This window comes from Canis lupus, chromosome 10 (genome assembly GCF_003254725.2).
Source record: "Canis lupus dingo isolate Sandy chromosome 10, ASM325472v2, whole genome shotgun sequence".
NCBI classification, from domain to species: domain Eukaryota; kingdom Metazoa; phylum Chordata; class Mammalia; order Carnivora; family Canidae; genus Canis; species Canis lupus.
This window is the reverse complement of record NC_064252.1, coordinates 47,077,170-47,099,543: the sequence shown is the minus strand read 5'-3', so window position 1 is coordinate 47,099,543 and position 22,374 is coordinate 47,077,170. Positions and strand designations below refer to the sequence as shown.

General features: G+C 39.3%; 1 protein-coding gene across 6 annotated transcripts in view; it reads right to left on the bottom strand.

Moving 5' to 3' along the window:
- The window catches only part of DYNC2LI1 (dynein cytoplasmic 2 light intermediate chain 1), a 59,342-nt gene extending 37,370 nt beyond the window's left edge, over window positions 1-21,972 (bottom strand). For all 6 annotated transcript variants that reach the window (XR_007413598.1, XM_049115491.1, XM_049115492.1 and 3 more), the window contains exons 1-5: window positions 21,833-21,972; window positions 19,621-19,729; window positions 7,669-7,703; window positions 4,955-5,024; window positions 3,243-3,331 (exon numbers count right to left, since the gene is read on the bottom strand). Coding sequence is in view for 5 of the 6 variants with exons in the window: in XM_049115491.1 (XP_048971448.1) it covers window positions 3,243-3,331; window positions 4,955-5,024; window positions 7,669-7,703; window positions 19,621-19,729; window positions 21,833-21,840 (311 nt within the window). In the remaining variant the exon portion in view is untranslated. The remainder of the gene's footprint in view (window positions 1-3,242; window positions 3,332-4,954; window positions 5,025-7,668; window positions 7,704-19,620; window positions 19,730-21,832) is intronic.
- Between the last annotated feature and the right edge of the window lie 402 nt (window positions 21,973-22,374).

Sequence of the window (22,374 nt, the reverse complement as noted above, 5' to 3'; positions counted from 1 at the left end):
TAATTAGTAACTTCAGAAAATATTATTTTAGACAGTAACTATTGAGATTTTCTATAAAATTAGTATGCCATTAAATTGTATAGCCAGAGCTACATCATTTTAATAAACTGCTAACAGCTTTGCTTGACTATAATAAATAATATATACGTTGATCATTTTCCATATGAAAATAACTGTAAGTGAAAACAAAACAGAGGGGCGCCTGGGTGGCTCAGTCAGTTAAGCATCTGTCTTTGGCTCAGGTCATGATTTCAGGGTCCTGGGATCAAACCCCACATCTGGCTCCCTGCTCAGTGGGGAGCCTGCTCTCCCTCTCCCTCTGCTGCTCCCCCTTCTTGTGCTCTGTCAAATAAACAGATAAATAAATAAATAAGTAAATAAATTCATTCTTAAACAAACAAACCAGAAATATTCAAGCTTTTTCCAAGATTAAAATTTGTGTTTCCATTGCACTGGAAACACTTGTTACTTTTACCTTCATAACAAATGATAGCCAAAAAGAATTTTTTTTTTTTTAAAAGATGTTATTTATTCATGAAAGACAGAGGGAGAGAGAGAGCCAGAGACACAGGCAGAGAGAGAAGCAGGCTCCATGCAGGGAGCCCGATGCAGGACTAGATCCCGGGATCCCAGGATCAGGCCCTGGGCCAAAGGCAGGCACCAAACCGCTGAGCCACCCAGGGATCCCCAGAATTGTTTTTATTTGAGTATAGCTGACACAGAATGTCACATTAGTTTCAAATGTACAACTTAGTGATTGATGAGTTTATACATGATGCTGTACTCACCAGTGTCGCTCCCGTCTGTCCCATTACACCGCTACTATGATATCATCAACTGCATTCCTTATGCTGTGACTTTTATTCCCGTGACTTACTCATTCTGTAACTGGAAGCCTGAATCTCCCAATCCCCTTCACCCATTGTACCCCTCCCTCCACCCACCTTGCTCTGGCAACTATCAGTCTGTTCTGTTTTTATAGATCTGATTCTTTTTGTTTATTCTTTTTTTTTTAAAGATTCCATTTATGAGTGGAATCCTGCGGTATTTGTTTTTCTTAGTCTGACTTATTTCACTTAGCATAGAATCCTCTAGGTCCAACCACATTGTCTCAAATGCCACAATCTCATCCTTAAAAAACATTTTTTTAAAAAAAACCCAACCACCTCTTTAAACAGGGAATGAAAGCATAGGAAATGCTCCGTTACAGATTATCTAAAGTTTGTTCACTGCATTTATAATTACTCTATGAACAGTCATCTTAAAGATAAACAGTATCTAACAGCATTTACCAGTATTATTTTTTTCAAGTTTTGGGCTTTGTCCAATATAAGGAAATTAATTATGTGTCAAATTGATCCAAGTCACAGAACACTCGGAGATTTGTGACCGTATTAGGAGTGAAATGTTTATCATGAATTCCTTAACCACTCAGCAACCTACTCTGAATGCAGGCCTCCGGCTCCCCTTCCGTTGTTCATCATAACCCTGACCTCCCCTCTCTCCTCAAGCAAAACACAGCTGCCCTGGGCTTCTAGGGAACGAAGACTCAGAGAGAGAGGCATTAAAGAAGCTGTGGAAAAATGTGGCTTCCTGCAGAAACCAGAATTTCGACAAGGCCATCAGGCCCAAAGCCTGTTGGGCCAGAGGAGGGCAGTGAGATCACTTGACAAGGTGATGTGACAGTCAGGGCCACAACAGGAATCAGCTTCCGACCCAGGTAAGAGCAGTTCCCAGCCATTTTCACTCCTTTCGGCCTCAGGCCACACTGTCTGGCAGCTCTGGTTCCTCAGCTACTCCCTGTCCTTGCCCTCTCTTGCTCATACCACCAGGAGTGGCCTTAATTCCCAGGTGGCCTCTATGATTTGTCTCTTTTAAAGGAGGACAAATGAAATACCAAATAACTCTAAAATCCATGTTGCTGAAAAATTATGTCAGGGGAAAATAGTCGTTATACATGCAAAACCAAGATCTAACCATACATAGAAAAAAATTCCACAACTGTACAAAGTATATTTACAAATGCTGAGAACACTGAAAGAAATATGTTGGCATGTTAACAGGGATTATTTTTCAGGTGATTACGGGCGCTCTTACTTTCTTCATACCCTTCAATTTTTTTCCAAGATCTCTACATGAGCATAAACTATTTTTATAATAAGTAAAAGACAGTAAATTAAATTTCTTTAAAAGAAAAAATATCACTAGCCAGATAAAGCCAATGCTATCTGTATCTAGCTAGCTTACAGAAAAACAATTGTTCTGTTAACCAGAAATAATTCCATACCCTAAAGATCTTAATGGCTGAAATGTAACAAATAATTGTCAAGCCCTTTGTATTTGGTCCAGGCTGCAGCAATGGTTTGGGTTAAACTCTGACAGGAGTAAAATATTTCAGATGTAAAAATGTGTGTTTTCCTTGGCTAAGACACATTCCCAGGAACATTGTGAGAAATGTCACAATTTTCCACATCTGATTTGGCCAACATGTGGGAGTCATTGTCAGGAAACGCAACCAAAGAGTTTGAGGTTTTCCTCAAGTTTCTATTTCTTAAGGTCAGCAAATAGACTTTCTCCCTCCTCTAAAGTCACTATTCCCTTGGGTGAAGCTTCTATGGTACTAATTAGCATTTAGTTCAAAGGTAGACTTAAATATCCAGTTGAAGAAAAAACTCAGGGCTGAATTAGCCCATATTCAAAAGAATTAAGCTTTTCAAATTGCTGTTTGCCAAGTGAATTCATCGCTCAAGTGTTATTTGACGTATTTTGTTTGTTTGTAGCTTTGCAAAATATGTGACCAGTTGGAATGCCAGCTGTCAGCACAGGACAAACCCTGGTTCTTTTAAAATCTCTTTGAAAGCATTACACTTTAAGCGCATAGAAAGGCAGAGAATGTAACCCTTCAGCAACATAAAACTGCCCCCACCCCTGTCCAAATTCTGATCCCCAAAAGCCCACTCATATTCATCCTGTGGACACTACTGGGTCCTCACTAACAACTGTTCCTGGGGCACCTGAGTGGCTCTGGTGGTTAAGGTTAAGCATCTGCCTTCACAGCTCAGGTCATGATCCCAGGGTCTTGGGATGGAGCCCCGTATTGGGCTCCCTGCTCAGCAGGGAGTCTGCTTCTCCCCAATCCCTCTGCCTCCCACTCATGTGCACACATGTGTGCTCTAATAAATAAATAAAATCTTAAAAAAAAATTAAGAAACCCCAACTGTTCCTGGATCCAGCTCACTTACCTTAAGTTGTCACTTGTGATTGGTATGCTGATTAAGTCCAATAAAGAGGTTCCTCCACCCAGTTCCCAAAAGTGAGCAATATCTTTTGGCTGAAAAAACAAATGTTTTTCGTATTTAAATTTTTTTTTAAATTAAGTAATGAATACTTCATTAGCATCAGCCGGTAATAATTATGGATACAAAAATATAGTCCTCACTGAACCTTTTCTTGGCAGTCAAAACTTGCCTCTTTCTCTATCCCATCCCTCAAAATGCACCAAAACCTCTATTCCAAAAAACAAAGATGAAACATTAACATGGCAGGTGGGGAACAAGAAGAGTTTGAACAACTGATTCCCTTTTTATAGGATGCCTAAGCATTGGGGGTTGTAAGGGAAAGGCAGCCATGTGGGAATAAGAGCAGGTGTTCCTCGACATCCTTCTTCCACTGCTAGCTCATGGCTTCTCTGCTTCCACCCTGCTGCTGAGGAGCCCTCAGGATACCACAACTGTGTGAGGAGCGGACACAGTGCTTCCATTTAGAACTCTTAGGGAACACTAAATCTGAGAAAGACATAAATCTTCCAGAATGAATATGGAAAAGCCCAACTTGCCAACACAAAGTTTAGGGAAAAAAATATTTTTTTGACAAATTATCGTCTCATAATCACGAAGACTGTTTTGCTGTTGCTATTTGAATATTTGCTGTTGATATTTAAATCAGTAATGTTTATGGGGGGGGGGGAATTTTTCCCTGGAAAATCTCCCTGAGTCACAATTTGACGAAGGGGAGTTTTTAGAGCTCTTCTCAAAAGTGAAGCTCTGAAAGCTGTTTCAAAGTTTCCAGTGAAAAGGATAATCCCATTTCTACATCATCACTCATATCAAAATTCATGTGAGTCACAAAAGTAAAGTTCTTCTGCATCTCACTATGTTATTTCTTTTTAATCTCACAATTTTAATAATCAACTTTCATTGGTGAATCTAGTAACAGGCAGTTTTAACTCTTACACATTGTCTAATCAAACATTTGGACTAGATCAATCTGTAAAATGTTGCCTGTGTTAGGGGAGAAAGGGGCCTTCTATTATAGATTGTTCTTTCATACACCTAACTCTCCTTAAGAAATGACCTATTTTCATGTAAGAACTCCAAATGAGGATTCTATTTCAGATTGTTTTTATCCTTCTAACATATGCCATAAACTCTCCTTCTATCCTGAATAATCTCCAACTTTCCTTTGAACACTCAAGTGAAAATTGGATTATAACCAATTATGGCCTCTGGTCTCAAATACTGGTATTACTAACTTCAAGATATATTTATAAAAATGCTAATAATTTGGATTTTGAGTAGTATATTTTCAAAAATATCCTAAAGGTTAACTCATATTTTTAGCAGATTTTTGGGGGAGACAGGATATAACAATACTATTCCCACCTACAAGAAGAGAAAGTCACATTAACACAATTAATATAAATATTTCCAAGAACTGTACAAAAAGTTTACAAAGGAACCTTATTACAGCATTTTAAGGCACAACTAAGAAGGCTAAATTATTTTCTGTTTGGGTTGGCTTCATGTCTCTCTGAGGTGCATTTGAAGTTTAAAAGCACAGAGCCATGCAGTATACAACTGGGTATGTTTACCGATAAGATGAAAATATAAAACAAAGTCAACATTATTACTTCTCCATCCACAAGCATAGCAGTATCACTTAAAAAGACACTCACTATATTATGCCCTTTTGCTCTTCTTCCATATGTATATTCCAAAGCTAAAGTTGGTTTTGGTGGCTCATCCCTGCACAATAAAGAGAGACAGTATTACCCTCGTGGGTTTTCTTATGCTATTATATTACCCAATTCATTTCCGCTTCCTCTTAAAAACTTGTTCTGTTAATAGAGACATTACTTTGTGGAATAGCAGTGTGGTAAACATGATAAAATCTTATGTAAAAAATAAATAAGCCTTCGCAAACCACCTTCAAGGGCTTTTTAGTCACAGCTGGAGAGGAATAGTGGCACCTGCGTGATGTGGCAACCCTTACAGGCACTGCTGGCGCCAGTGGAGGAGGCGGTGTGGCTGCCAGTGGTGGTGGCCATGTCGGGCGACAGCTCTGGGTATTCAGGTTATGTGGGAATCACTAATAGCAGGTTTGTGCTCAGCCCTGGTGTGGGCAGCTGGGAATCTAATAATTATCGATTCAATGGAGACATCAACAGAAGACTTTAATATCTTTCTCTATCTAAACTCATGGCTCAAACACGGGCATCACTTAACTAGTGAGAGCTAGATATTACATCAACAAGTTCTAAGAATGCACAAATGATTTGATGAATTATTTACACTGTTGCTTATACTGCTTGGTAAGCAGTTTTATGGTATATATCTACTTATTTACTTCATTTTTTTACTGTAGTGAAAAACATGTAACATAAATTTACCTTATTTTTAAGCATACAGCTCAGTAATGTTAAGTATATTCTAGAACTTCTTCATCTGGCAAAACTGAAACTCTATGCCCATTAAACAATAACTATTTTCCTCCTCCCTCCAGACCCTGGCAAACAGCATTCTATTTTTTGTTTCTGTGAATCTGACTGCTCTGAGATACCTCATAGAAGTGGAATCACACAGTATTTGTCTTTCTGTGGCTGACTTATTTCACTTAGCATAATGTCCTCAAGGTTCATTCATATTATAGGATGCATTAGAATTTTCTTCCTTTTTCAGGCTGAATAATATTGCTATAGATCATTTTAATTTGGAGTACAAAGAGAAACAATTTTAAATTTGTGATGTATATATTTATTAAGTATTTTGCATATCATTTCTACATATGTCTTTTTTAGATATCTATATATGTATATACTATATGCTATATATATGTATATATATATATATAGTAAAATGTTCGGTTATATTTCCTGAAAGATACGAATTTTCTTTTATGAAACAAAATGCTACTTTTAAGACAAAAATTTAGCATATAATAGGCAGAACTGTCTTTTTTCTAAGTAGACTATCAGGGAACTGAAATTCAGCTCAGTGTCGTATTTCATCCTAAGCTGATGTTGTAGTAGAGGACTTATTTGCAGAAAGAAACTCATATGGTCTAAACAGAGCCATGATTCCTGGGATGGAAAGATGATGCAGGTGTCAGTATGGATCTTTGTGAAAGGAATTACACAGTCAGGATTCTTTTTTTTTTTAATTTATTTTTAATTTTTATTTATTTATGATAGTCACACACAGAGAGAGAGAGAGGCAGAGACACAGGCAGAGGGAGAAGCAGGCTCCATGCACCGGGAGCCCGACGTGGGATTCGATCCCGGATCTCCAGGATCGCGCCCTGGGCCAAAGGCAGGCGCTAAACCGCTGCGCCACCCAGGGATCCCTTTTTTTTTTTTTTTAAATTAAGATTTAAGATTTTATTTATTCATGAGAGACACACACACAGAGAGGCACAGAGACACAGGCAGAGGGAGAAGCAGGCTCCATGCAGGGAGCCTGATGTGGGACTCAGTCCTGGGTCTCTGGGATCACACCCTGAGCCAAAAGCAGACGCTCAACCACTGAGCCACCTAGGCATCCCCAAAGTCAGGATACTATTATTTAAACTTTTAAATAGTATTTTTCAAATGGATGATTTTTTTAATATGACCTTGAGACAAAATTCCATCTATTTTGATGTTTTTGGAGAAGTTATAAGAAATAGGTATTGGAATGAAGGGATATCTTCCGAAATCAGTTGAAGACTTTCCCTTTTAATTTCCTGCAATGTCCACTGTCCAAAACTTAATTGGATGGCCAAATAGGTTAGGAAGTACAAATAACAAACGGTAAAAAGTAGTTTGAGGATCAACACTGTGCTTCAAAAAAGTTTCCATGAGCATTTTAAAGATTATAATTAATGTTCAGATAATCATGAACTAGGTAAAATAATATCAGAGTAGCACAGACAAAAAGTAGGTAAGTACTATCATAGTTATGTTCATTTCTTTCCCAAATAGGAAAATTCAGCAGTAATCCTGTATATATATTTTGTTTTTGTTGTCTTTATCTTTAAAGAAGATCTTAGGGATCTCTGGGTGGCGCAGCGGTTTAGCGCCTGCCTTTGGCCCAGGGCACGATCCTGGAGACCTGGGATCGAATCCCACGTCGGGCTCCCGGTGCATGGAGCCTGCTTCTCCCTCTGCCTATGTCTCTGCCTCTCTTTCTCTGTGCGTGTGTGTGTGTGACTATCATAAATAAATAAAATTAAAAAAAAAATAAAAATAAAAATAAAGAAGATCTTAGAGGCCATACTAAGGATTCACTAAGAATTAAGTTATTGTTTGCACCTAAAATTCATTTCTCCTTCCGTATGTCTTTTAGAATCTAACTTGCCCTGTACAACTAGAATAAACAAAAAATGTAGTCTAAAGGTTAACATAACACTTACCTGTCAAGACACCTTAGAATAATAGTAGTCTTTCCCTGGGAATTAAAAAAGAAAGAATACTGTGTTAATGTCATCCACATGTAAAATTTTGTTATTGTTCATAATTGTGGCCAAAAATAGCTTTTAATCACTTGAATGATAAATTACCTGGAAACTAGAAACTTTCAGAATTGTTCCTAAGTTTGATAAGTGGAAAAAGTTAACTGTCAACTTTCTATCACAGTGTAACTACACTGCTATTATTATAATTATAAAGTCCTGCAGATGACAAATACTAGCAAATCATACCTCACTTTAGTGGTCAACTTGGCAGCTGTCTGAAATTTTCTCTCTATTCATCAATGCTAATTACTGGTTAAGCAGATGATTAGTATCTTCTAATATGTTTTAATTCCAATTGTTGAAGTGGAAATAAAGAAGAAAGATAACATACAAATAAAGGACATGCTGCAAATATATTCAAAGTAAGCAATCCAGATACTGGGTTAGAGTATTTTTTGTCATTTTATTTGTAGAAAATGAACTTATTCTAAGTTTCTTATTAGGAGTCAGAAAATAGGGATCCCTGGGTGGCGCAGCGGTTTGGCGCCTGCCTTTGGCCCAGGGCGCGATCCTGGAGACCCTGGATCGAATCCCACATCGGGCTCCCGGTGCATGGAGCCTGCTTCTCCCTCTGCCTGTGTCTCTGCCTCTCTCTCTCTCTGTAACTATCATGAATAAATAAAAATTAAAAAAAAAAAAAAAAAAAAAAGGAGTCAGAAAATATAGGTTCTGGCCATCTCTGCCACTAATCATGAAAGTTAACTTCATATCTTAAGAGATTGGCTCAGTGGTTTAATTACTGATTTTTTTAAAAATAGTAAAACCTTAAAAAAAATCTCTTACAAGAAAACAGATAAAAGAGGAACAGCAGGGGAAGCTCTAATGGAAGAAGCCTTTGGGTTCCAAGGAAAATAGTTTGGAAAATCCTGGACTGACAAAAACACAGAACATTTGACCAGATGTTTTCTCCTCAAAAGTTATAATTTTTTTACCAAAAAAAGATGATCACAAATATATTACTCTAAATTATATCTGGGATATGAAAAAATTGAATTATTTTTTTAGTAATGGGAAACATAATAATTGAAATAGGACCAAAAATGTAAATTATGTTAATTGGCAGGTATTACATCAAAGTGAAAAACTAGAAAAAACCTAAATATCCCCAAATAGGGGACTAAATCAATTATGACAATCCTTAAATGGAATAACATGTAATAATGATACAGGAACATACTAACATGGTAAAACATTAATAATAGATTAGCATAACCCTGTTTTCAATATTCAAAATATCTTTTCCTGCTCTTTGAGATATACATATATACATACACATAAACAGATTCAGAGACAGACACAGAAACACACTCAAATAAACATCCAGGGTATATCACTTAGCTAACAGTAAATGTTTCTAGGTGATGGATTTGCAGGTAATTTATTTTATTTATTTTTTAAAGATTTTATTTATGTGAGAGAAAGAGCATGAGCAGGGGGTCAGGCAGAGGGAGACGCAGATTCCCTGCTGAGCAGGAAGCCCAACTCAGGGCTTGATCATGACTTGAGCTGAAGGCAGATGCTTACACCCAATGAACCACCCAGGTGCCTGGTAATTTATATTTTTAAAGAAAGATCAGGATTTTCTAATTTTCCTGTACTGAATATGTATCACACGTAGCATATTTTAACATTTTTAAATAAATGAAGACTACAGTAGTCTCTTCTTATTCATGATTTTGCATTCCACAATTTCAGTTACCCATGGTCAACCATGGTCCGGAAGCAGATGATCCTCATTCTGACATAGTATCATTGGGTCAGTAGTAGCCTAACACTATGTCACAGTGCCCACATCATTTACCTCACTTCATCTCATCACGTGGTCATTTTATCATCTCACAGCATCACAAGAAGAGTGAGTACAGTACAGTAAGATATTTTGAGAGAAAGACCACATTCAACTTGTATTACAGTGTTTTGTTATATACTTGTATTACAACATGTATTACATTGTTCACTCAGAGACTATCAAAATGAATCCTATCTTTCAGGTGACATTGGAAATCCAGTCTTTTCCTCTGACCTGTTATCCTTGAACTCTAATTCCATAATCCTCTATGCATCCCTTCATCTGGTACAATAAATCCCTTCCCTACTTCCAACATCCTTCCACTCTATAGCGCCAGCTCTATGATTAGCAAACTCCTCAGTATCCTCAACTTCTTTTTCAGAATGTACACTCCACCTATTGGCCTTACCTAAAATATGGCTGCCTCTGGACTACTTCCTCTACCATCTTGTTAAAGAAGGCTATTCTCTTCTACCACCCCATGTACTTCAGAGATTTCCTTGCTCCCCAATGCACCTTTATTTTTTTAAAGATTTATTTATTTGAGAAGTGCCTGGGTAGTTCAGTTGGTTAAGCATCTGCCTTCAGCTCAGGTCATGGTCCCTGGGTCCTGGGATCAAACCCCACATCAGGCTCCCTGCTTAGTGGGGAGTCTGCTTCTCCCTCTCCAGCTCCCTGATTGTGAGCGCTCTCTCTCTCCCCACCCCATAAATAAATAAATTAAATAAATAATAAAATAAAAAATTTTATTTGACAGAGGGAGGGACGGATGGAGGGAGCGTGAGTGAGGGGGGACAGCAGGGAGAGGGCAGCCTCCAGACTCCCCACTGAGCACAGAGCGGACACAGGGATCTATCCCACAACCCATGAGACCGTGACTTGAGCTGAAATCAAGAGTTGGATGCCCAAATGACTAAGCCACCCAGGTGCCCCCCAATGCCACCTTTAAACAATTACTCTATTTCCCTCCTTTTGCAAAAGCCTTAGAGGCCTCTACCAGTCTACTGTGATGGCTGTTGTCATCTCTTCTGGCTCAGTCTCCCTTTCTCAGCTATTGTCATTAGTCTTGTTAACTTCATACCCACAGGGCAGCCCAGGTGGCTTGGTGGTTTAGCGCCACCTTCAGCCCAGGAGATGATCATGGAGACCTGGGATCAAGCCCCACATTGGGCTCCCTGCATGGAGCCTGCTTCTTCCTCTGCCAATGTCTTGTCTTCTGCCTCTCTTTTTGTGTCTCTCATGAATAAATAAATAAAATCTTTAAAAAAAAATAATTTACTTAAAAAAAAAAAAAAACAACTTCATACCCACATATGTGGGCATGGGGAGCAACACATCTAACACTGATCTCTCGGTGCCTTTGCCTCCTCCCAGAGACTCTTTACTTCACTCTATTTCTGCCATATGTCACTTCCAAGGTTACATCTTGAATCATTTCACCACTGGAAACTGCATTACTTCCAAAATCACAAACACAACAACACATTCTCCAACCACTTCTTGAGGAATCCCCACAGTAACAATTCTTTGGCTATAGTAAGAGGTCTTAAAAGTCCGTTGACCCATCAACATTTCTCCTTCTCCACCAGCTCCCTCCTACCTCCACATCTCTCCTTTTCCACCTTACACTCCACAGTTTATCATTACAATCACCCTTGCAAATATTACCCCCCACCAAGCTTTCTCTAGCTTTGTCCTGGATCCACTCGGCAAAATCTAACCTTGGTAAACTCAATTCCCTTCCCTTCTCCTCCATGTTTGTACCCATGCAGGTGAGTGATGACAGAGAAAAAGTACACATGCTGTACAGAATGGTGTCACCTAAATTCTTAATCCCCATCTTCAAAACAGCAGTCAGCAATGACGGGAATCCTATTACGTTTGACTAGTATGTTCTCGCTCTCATCTGTTGTAACCGCTGTTTCATACATTTTTCTTCTCTCCTCAGAATACCCACTTGACCCTCTTCACCTAAATTACCTCTCTTTCCTCACTTCCTACCCTTAAAACTCTGGACATCACCCTCTCTTAAGAGGCTTTCCCAGTCTTCTAGCCTCTTGGGCTGAGTTAAGAGCCCTTGTTTCCACCATAGCATTTGTCTCATGCTATGTTGTACAAGTACTAGCACCCAAGTTCCCACACAACAAAGAACATGTCTTTCATTTCTGTTTCCCCAGAGTCGGGCAGGATGCCTGGCACATAAAAGATGTTCAATAGATACCTACTGAATGGAAAAACAGAAGTATAGGAAAGAAATAGAGAAGGCAGCAAGGCAGTTTCTTTGGTAAAGGGTGATTACTATTAGCTGAACAATAGAAGCATTAATTGGTTGCTTCTCTTTATTTTTCAAAATAATATTCTGCATAAAGCATGGAATCAGATACTTTTTAAAGAATAGTCTCAAAAGTACTACCTATATCAAGAGAGTTTGCCAATCTTCAAAAGCAAAATTAGTTTTAATTTACATAAATGAAAATAAACAGCTTGCATATGCCATAATCTACTTTTATTTTTTAAGTATGGTTTCACAAATAACAAATAAAACATGAATGGGCTGTCAAAACAACAAAATCTAGAAGAACTGTTACAGAGAGTGACTAGTGAAGGACACTGGGGGGCATTTTGTGTGTGAGCATTTGTGCGCTGGTATCAGTGATCAGTACTATTAGGATAAGCCGCCTTAAGGATATGGAAGTAGCTTATTATACAGAATACTTTTTGTAATAGAAATTTACTTGTACCATAAGACTAGTACTAGTTATTTACTCATTTTTTAAAATCCATGTATGTATCTATGTGGCAGTAAGTAGGAAATTGGAAAAATGGGACACCTGAGTGGCTCAGCAGTTGAGCGTCCGCCTTCCACCCAGGGCGAGATCCTAGAGTTCCAGGATTGAGTCCCACATCGGGCTCCCTGCATGGAGCGTGCTTCTCCCTCTGTCTCTGCCTCGCTCTCTCTCTCATGAATAAATAAATATACAAATCTTAAAAAAAAAAAAAAAAAAAAGGAAATTGGAAAAGTACTGTATCAATGCAAAAATCACTCTCCTTACAACAGTAAATTTGTGAAATGTGTATATGCTATAGCTGGGTTAAAATTTTAAAATATAAGTGATCCCTATGAAACTTTTATTTAAACAGTTAAGTTCAGATTTTTAAAAGTGGGCCAATACCCGGTGGCACAGCGGCTTAGCGCCGCCTGCAGCCTGAGGTGTGATCCTGGAGACCCGGGATCGAGTCCCATGTCGAGCTCCCTGCTTCTGGAGCCTGCTTCTCCCTCTGCCTGTGTCTCTGCCTCTCTTTCTCTCTGTGTCTCTCATGATTAAATAAATAAAATCTTTAAAAATAAATAAATAAATAAAATAAAAGTGGGCCAATAAGAAAACTTTGTAAAATGCAGAAATTAAAGACAAAATAAAAACACACTTGATGACTAAAATTTTATCATACATATTTCTACCTTTTATCTTTGCATTTTTAGAGTTGAGATCATACTGTATACAAATTTCAGTCCTGCTTTTTTCAATTAACATATTCTTTCATTACTAACAACTATTTCATGGTTGTATAACATTTCCCTCCAATAAATATAATGTTAATGTTATGTATAATATCTCACAATGATGGATGTCTAGTTGTGTGGGGAGGGCTCTCTGGGACACTCTCCAAGACAGGGGAGTGCTCTGGCTACCTGGTCACTGACATCACCTGGCAAAGGTGTAGCCTCACTGATGCAGACTTTAGTTCCAGAAAGTTTCATTGTCAACATGACCCTAAGGTGGTAGCATGAAGCCTAAAAGTAAAAGAATAATAGGAACCCCAAATAGAAATGAACTATAAAGCCACATAAATTCCAGCATCTTGGGTCTGCAAGCGTTGACCTTTTTTTAGACAGTGTCACTAGCCATTCTGCCTTCCTGGCAAGAACTTTGTGAGTCAAGCAAAGCTGCATGAAGACGTGATACATCTGTTCTTGCTCTGTATGGCCAATTCCAAAACCTTTCTGTATAGTGGCTAAATTAAACAAACTTACAAAGAGTAGGGAGAGGCCTCTTCCTACCAATCAATCAGTGGTCCTGGGGATGGGCTGCTATATTTTCCCCATGCTTCCCACAATAACAAATAACACTGTAACACACATCATTCATATAATCAGTAACTCCTTAAATGATAATCCTAAAAGTAAAATAACTGAAACCAAAATATGAATATTATTAAGATACTGACTTAGATGCTTATTTATTTATTTAATTATTTTTCCTGACTTATTTAAGATTTTCCTTATTTATTTAAATAAATAAATAAGACACACAGAGACACACAGAGAGAGAGACAGAGACACAGGCAGAGGGAGAAGCAGGCTCCCTGCAAGGAGCCCGATGTGGGACTCCATCCCAGATCCTGGGATCACATCCTGGGCCAAAGGCAGAGATGCTCAACTGCTGAGCCACCCAGGCATCCCTTCCTGACTTATTTAAATGAACCCTGACTTTTATACTCAAATGTAGTAGAAGACCTGAATGCTTGAATGCTTTCAAAAGAGGAAATAAAAAACAAGTTAAAACATTTTTTAAAATTTTTGACTAATCTTATAATTTTTCCTAGATCAATAATAAATGCTTTCTAATTCTTACTAAGTATGGTATTGGCTACATACAAAATTAGTTTACCAACCTCAATTTTAATGGCTCCATGACCATGAATTTGAGTAAAATATGTAAATATTACTTTTAAAATGTAGTTATTAGAACATTAGATAATAAAAACAAAAATTTTATATTAAAATTCTTCCATCTGGATATGTTTCAATCACGTTTCAGTCGGAATACTCAGATGGCAATCAAAATTACTTAATTAACTTCTTCCTGGGCAGCCCTGGTGGCTCAGCGGTTTAGCGCCGCCTTCAGCCCAGAGTGTGATCCTGGAAACCCAGCATTGAGTCCCATGTCGGGCTCCCTGCATGGAGCCTATTTCTCCCTCTGCGTGTGTCTCTGCCTCTCTCTCTCTCTGATGAATAAATAAATAAAATCTTAAAAAAAAAAAAAAAAACTTCTTCCTTACAGTGCACAATTCTTAAAGTCCTCAGGTGACATAGTATGGTACTCCATGTGAAATCAGCTCTCTGTTGACCTGAAGGGTATGCTACACCGGAGCATATATCAACTTATGGATTTTGGCTGATGTTTCCTAGTTGTGTGGTGATAAATAAACATTATTAGAGTCAGAGATGACAAATCAATTTTATCGCAAGTGCCAACACCTTCCTGGAATGCTAGGGATTAGATGTCATCTTCAGGCTCAGTAGAAAAGGGTGTTGTGATCAATAAGTTATGTGTGGAAGATGTGTAACTAGTATCTGCTATCTCTTAAGGAACCCTGGAAAGCATCCTCTTGCAACCAGAATATACTTGGGAAAACTGGAAAAGGAAAAATTTAGAAGTCAAGACATTTCCTCCCCACTTTTCTTCTACCTAGAAGTTGAGGTATGGAATGAGAACAGGAGCTCTGGGAAGAAAAAGGCTGGTCAATGACTAAGTTTTCTGGCCCATACCTTAGGATACTGGAGTAATCACTTGGTAAGAGGAAATCTATGTTAAGAGAATGATAAGACCAATGCCTAGGGACTTGACAATCTAAATCAGAGTGGAGAGAATGAGAGAAAGAAGTCCAAATAAATTGAGATGTCATTAGGTATGATATTAAGAAAAATTTTAAGAAAATAATGGAAGAGGGTCCAAGTAATTCACAAGAGAAAACAACTGAGTCAAGGCCTAGAAAGAATATTCACAGCGACAGATACATTAACAGTGCAGGTAATAAGTGCAGTATTATCACAGGGAAGCAAAATGATCTCATATGATTACCAAAACTAGCATATAACTTACGAGTGCAATATATTGGTGAAAAGGAATAAAAAGAGACAGAAAGGGAGAGAAAATACAGCACACTTTGTATATTTATATGGAAATTTATAAATATGCATGAAAAATGCATTTGGATGAAAATAATGAGAACAGATGTAATGTTGTGACGGTAATTAGACTGTTGTCTGACCATATGAAATGAATTAAAATATGGTATCTCATGGTACACATCACAAGAGGAATACAGATGAAGTCTAATAGTGAAGAGGATACCAAATATTCAAAAAAGCTCCTACATCAGTTTGAATTTTTGGTCATTTTTGGTCATTTTTTTGGTCATTCCCAAAGGAAATAATCCAGACTTAGACAGAAACTAGGATCAGATAGAGATTAAGTGACTCATCGTAATGTAGGATTCTATGTCCACATAAACATTCAATCCAGTGAGGGAAAAATAAAGAAAATTTTAGAGATTCAAGGGTCTCATAAATTTTACTTACCATATAATGCTTTCCTAGAAAACTACAAAAAGAATGTGCTCCATCAAAATAAGTGAGTAAACCAAGAACAGAGAAGACACAGGATCCAGGAAAAAAGAAGAAAAAGGAATTCTCAAGATGTTGGGGGAGGATGGTAGCTATGCAGCCGGTCCTGAGAACCACAGTACAGACCAGCACAATAGTTAAAAGACAACAGGACTCTGGCTGGAGAGGGGAACTTTCAGATGATAGGGTACAGCTACCTAGATGAAGATCGTATTGAATGCCTGTTGGGGACTATGAAATTAGAATTAGAAATACATAGCTGGGGAGCCAGTTTCAAGGATAGTTCCGAATGATCCTCCTTGATGGTATTCATACCCAGGCATGGTCCCTCACACTGTATCAGAGTTGGTCTTTGTGATCAATAGCTTATGGCAGAAATGATAGCACATCACTTCCAAGATCAGGGTATAAAAGGCTGCAACTTCTACCGGGGTGCCCTCTCTCTTTTGGATCTCTTGCTCTGGGGGAAGCAAGCTGCCATATTGTAAGCGGCGCTATGGAGAGGCATATATGTGGAGAATTGAAACTTGGCCAACAATCTTCAAGGAACTGAGGCCTCTTGCCAGCAACCATGTCAACAAGCTTGGAACTGATTCCCCAGTTTAGTTGAGCTATGAGAGGACTTTAGTCCCAGACGACATCTTGACTACAACTTCATGATAGACCCTGACCCAGAACCACATAACTAAGCTGCTCTCAGACTCCTGGCCCTCATAAACTAGATGAGATAATGTTTACTGTTTTATTTTTTAAATATTTTATTTATCCATTTGGGGGAGAGAGAGAGAGAGAGAGAGAGAGAATGAGAATGAGAGAAAGCATGGGTGAGGAGGTGGGGAGAGGGAAAAGCAGGCTCCCCATGGAGCAGGGAGTGCAAGGTGGGGCTCGATTCCAGGACCCCAGGATCATGACCCAAGCTGAAGGCAGAGCTTAGCCAAACTGAGCCACCCAGATGCCCCATGTTTGCTGTTTTAAAAGCTGCTATGTTTTAGAATAATTTATTATGTAGCAACAAATAACTAGTGCATATAAAAACTAAGGAACACATAAAAGCTAAGCAAATAAAAAAAAATTAAGGCATTTTTAAACTTCTGAGAAAAGTTATTCAAGAAAAAGAAAGTAGGAGCACCTAGGTGGCTCAGTTGGTTGAGCAGCCAACTCTCAATTTCTGCTCAGGTCAGGATCTTGGGTCATGAGACTGAGCCCCAAGTGGGGCTCTGCCCTGGGCATGGAGTCTGTTTGAAATTCTCTTTCTCTTCTGCCCCTCCCCTTGACTGTGCACACACTCTCCCTCTAATAAATAAAATATTTAAAAAAAAGAAAAAAGAAAAAGAGGGATGCCAGGGTGGCTTACTCAGTTAAGTGTCTGACTTCAGTTTGGATCATGGTCTTAAGGTCCTGGATCAAGCCCTGCGTTGGGCTCTGTACTTAGCAGGGAGTCTTGCTTGAGATTCTCATTCTCTCTCTCTCTCTCTCTCTCTCTCTCTCCATTTGCCCCTCCCTCTGCTCATGTGCTCTCTCAAATAAAAAAAAAAAAAACTAAGAAAGAAAGAAAGAAAGAAAGAAAGAAAGAAAGAAAGAAAGAAAGAAGAAAAAGAAAAGGAAGGAAAGGAAAGGAAAAAGGAAAGGAAAGGAATCCATTTGGCTCAGCAGCAAACAAGTTTTAGAAATAATAACACTGAATATTGATTTAGCCCAAAACTATAAAAACAACTATGTTGCAGACTAGGGCTGGAAATGAGCATTTAAAAGTGATAAACTAGGGGATCTGTCTGGCTCAGTCAGTAGAGCTTCTAACTCTTGATCTCAGGGTTTTAAGTTTGAGCCCCATGTTAGGTGTGGACATTACTTTAAAATGTAAAAAAAAAAAAAAAAAAAATCATTTAAAAAAACAGCTAGAACTAAATAATCTTCTACTATTATCAAAAATTCAATAGATAATGTCTAACATTTTAAGTCTAAAAATAGCCTATAAGCTATTTAATAAAGAATTACAGGAAAAAAAAAACAGATTTAAGATACGAAAGAGGCCACTTAAAGGAGAAGCCCTGAACAATGTGGAGAGGTTTAGTATTTTGTGCACCTTTTGATTATCTTTGAGTTTTTAAACCACATATGTTAATCACTTTAATAAAAGTAATTAAAAATATAGACTGTAACAGAGGATCCAATCTGAGAAAATTAAGGACAAAACAGCATGTATGCAAAGAACATAGATCTCAAGCTCAACCTTAGTTAACAAGGTTATGGGATTACTAGAATTTTTCTATACAATAACAGGAGCACAGCATTTGGAAAAAGAGAAGCTGGCAGACCTTCTAGTCTACTGCAGTTAAGCAAAACCTCCAAAGTCCTGTTCCTTCCCAAGAATTACACATTAGAATAGTTCCAGTTAAGAGTTATAAAATCATGACAGGGAATCCATAACCAATATGGAATCCATGCCACAGAAGGCATGACTGAAAGAAAGGAGGATATTAAAGCTGAAATAGACTCAGAGAGACAAAGTGGTTGCCATTAATTATTTGAAGGGTAATTTAAAAATATCTCAAGATTTAAAAAGCAGAAGAAAATTCAGACTTATTTCTGTACTGTTACAAATCAGAATTAGGACCAAGAATTAGGACCTAAATTGGGACCTTAGAATTAGGAATACCAAGTATTTATATACTTTTACAGGCCAAAATTGCAAACATTGGAAGTTACAATGAGCCGCTCAGGTTTTCTCATTAACTAGGAATTCAGGAAAATGGAACCAGGTTGCTTTGTAGAAGACAACTCCTCCCCCCCCCTGTTGAGAGAGTCAAACCTAAACTATACAACCACTGTTTATAGTGGTTCTTAACCTTTTTGAAGGTGCTGGAATGGTTCTCCTACCATTTCCCATAAAAACACTGATACACAATCACGCACAATTCTGCATACATTTCTAGAGTTCACTGGTCCTAAGAAGTATCTCCATGGACCTCGGAGTAGAAGACTAGAGTATCTCCAGGTTTCCTTCAGTTTCTGTGACTCTAGTTAGATAAGTGAAGGGTAAATGTATCATACTTTGTCAGGTTATGTTTTTGTTATCTATATTCTTTTTTTTTAAATTTTATTTATTTATTCATGAGAAAGAGAGAGAGAGGGGCAGAGACACAGGCAGAGGGAGAAGCAGGCTCCACGCAGGGAGCCCGATGTGGGACTCGATCCTGGGACTCCAGGATCATGCCCTGAGCCGAAGGCAGACGCTCAACCACCGAGCCACCCAGGTGTCCCTGTTATCTATATTCTTGTTTCAGTTGTATAAGTTACTGGAACTACAGCCATCATATTAGCATTTATGGTGCCTTTGGGGTAAAAAGGACTGCTCTAATGGGTAGTCTAATTTGAAACAAGTGCTCCTTCCTCTGCGGCCCACATCAGAGCAACCACCTGACGCAAGAAGTGCTCAGGCTGGATGCTGTCCCTACTCACCCATGAGCAGGGCACCCTCATACAAAGCACAACCAGCTCCAAGGTAACCAGGAGTCCAGAGATTGGTCATCTGGCTAAAGAGTTGAAGTATCCACATTTTTACCAAAGTATTAAAATGAATTTTCCACTGGTTGCTAAATTATAATAATTGGGGGGGGGGGGGGGCGGGGAAGTAGGAAAAAAAGTGCATTACCCCATTCTTACTGCCAATGAAGAAAACAGATTTTTCTCCAATTTCAAGTCCATCACCTTCACTTCCACGTTTTTCCACTTCGGCTTTTGCAATTTCCCAGAGAGTTTCACTATGAGGGGGGCAAAAAACAAAATTCAGAGAATCATAGGGAATCCTTTCCAATATTTATTTTAAGCTCAGAGAAATGTTATTTCAGTTAAATTTATAAAAACAAATCAACACTATTTTCTGGGAGACAATAAACTGATAAAACTTCCGAGGATTAGTCATTTTCTTTCCACTGGTTCACAAAAGAAAAGCTGAAAATGATAAGCAGAACCTTTGTCACCAGGATTTGAGGCTGTCTTCTTTTGGAGCTTCCAGCCAAGGTTGGAAGCTGTACGTGTTAACTTCCCAGACATGTACATGAACGTACAAAGAATTTTAGAAATCTATAACTTGAAAACTACCAACATCTAGGAATATGGGGAGCATGTAAAGCCAGTATACCAAACAATCTTTGTTTTCTTAAGTATTTCTTGTTTATAAATTATATTTCTGGCTGAAGTTTCCACTTTTTAATATATAAAATATAATGAAAGAAAAAAATTACCTAAAAACACATTTTGAAAATAATCTTTCCATTCATCTCTCTACAAACATATAATTTTTCACAAATAAGATTATACCTTTTTAAAATTAAAGTCTAAATGAAAAATGGAGTACTGAACTAAAAAAAATACAGAAAAAGATTTGATGTGTTCTAAGCCTGAATCTGCTCCTTTCTACATATACCAACTTGGGCAAATTACCTAACCTCTCTGGATTATTCATTCCTTTATTAATTCAACAAATATACATTGAGCACCTAACAGATGCAAGCTTCTGTGCTATTCCTCAGGCTCACTTCTGTTTCTTCATCTCTAAAATGCCAATAAAGAAGAACAGCAATCTTCTAAGACTGTCATGATTGATTGCTAAAATGTGCTAATTCATTTCATTTAGGGCTTGACCTACATATAATTATCTAAAAGTATTGAGAGCTTGGGGCACCTGGGTGGCTCAGTCACTCAAGCGTCATGCTTCAGCTCAGGTCATGACCCCGAAGTCGAAGTCGGGGATGGAGCTCCACCTTAGGCTCCCTGCTTAGCCCGGGGTCCGCTTCTCCCTCTGCCCCTCACCCCACTTGTGCTTTCTCTGTCTTTCCCTCTCGCTCTCTCTCAAATAAAATCTTTAAAAATATTGAGAGCTTATAATAATTACTATTCAGGAAACAGGGATGAAGGAAGGGGCTATGAAAGACCAATATAGGTGTTCCTAAATGCACTAAAATGTATGCATTTATTTCAAGGTGAACCCCCCAGGAACTCAGCCCAGGCCTGTCTGCTCCTCGTTGACACACCACCCTTCCAAAATGGGATTATCTGCTTTCCAAGCTCCCAGAAAAGAGGAGAGCAGGAGGTGCGGCCACCATTCAAGTGACCGGTGGAAATTTGTAACCATCAACCGTAACTTTGTAACTGCAACCAATCAGGCCACGATGGGAAAGCGGCTGGCAGTTTTTCACATTAAGGTTCATAGCCTCAGCAGAGATCAGGTAGGCCGCGATCCACAGAGTGAGAAAAGCAGATCCATCCTGCTCTGTGGGGGACTCCAGAAGCCCTGTCTCCCTGACGTCCTCATGGGAGGTTCGGGTGGTATCTTGAGGGCGGGCAATGGAAGCTCGCGTCACAGAACCGGAGGGTCCAGATGCGCGTTCCGGACCTCCCGCTCGGGCCTCCGGCTCCGGCCTCCCGCTCCACCGCCTTCCACTGCTGCGGGGCGTTCTCCAGGCCCCTTCACTCACGGTGGACCTGAACCCAAAGGGGGCGAACTCCGAAGAGGTGGCTCTGCGGCCTAATCCACTGCCTGAACCTCTGCTTCTAGAACATTCCTTGGCCTGCAAGAAATTTTTACTAAGTGAACGGGTGAAGTTGAGTGATCTTTCAAAATCTTACTTTTCCACCTGGAGAACTTTTCTACCTGCCGAATCCACGTGCTCAAGGCGAGTTCCTAGGGATCCCTGACCATCCAGAGAGGGGTTGCCGGCAGAAAAGACCCAGGGTTCCTCTCCCTAAATATAACCCCCAGCGGTCCTCCCTCCCCTGCCCCTGCCAGGCTGGGGTGGCAAAGGGGAGAAAGCCAGGCTCTCGAGGAGAGCGTCAGCCGGGCGCAAGCAAGGCCGCGGGGATACCTGGGCATCGTGGCTCCACCGACCCGGAGTCGTGGGCTCAGCGTCCAGGTCGCCTAAGGTCAGGCCGCCCGCCAGCTCCCGACCCGCCGGATCGCTCCGACTCTTGCGTTGCCATGGGAGCGACGTCGCAGGCGGCGTTGCGTGCGGAAGAGGGGCATCCTGGGAAATGTAGTTCTCAGCGTTCCTTCATCCAGTCTGGCTTATTATCTCCTCCTCTAAGATAGAAGACAAAGAGGTGATACGTCTGACAAGCCTGGAACCCCAAAGCTCTGGCTGGAAGTGTTCTTTTACATAAAGAGTGTTCTACTGAGTACCGGACTATATGCCAGGGGTGTCTGCTCTCTGTCTCCAGTCACTTTTCTCTTCCTGATAGCAACGCTTTGGGAATGAAGGGTGAAACAAACTCCTGAACTATTTTCTAGTGATTCACCAGAGGCAAAGAATATTTATTTTAGTATTTTCCAGCTTTCTGCTTGTTTGGTTGTTTCGGGGTTTATGCATTAGCGCATTATTTATAAATAAGTTAATAAAGCAAATGCATC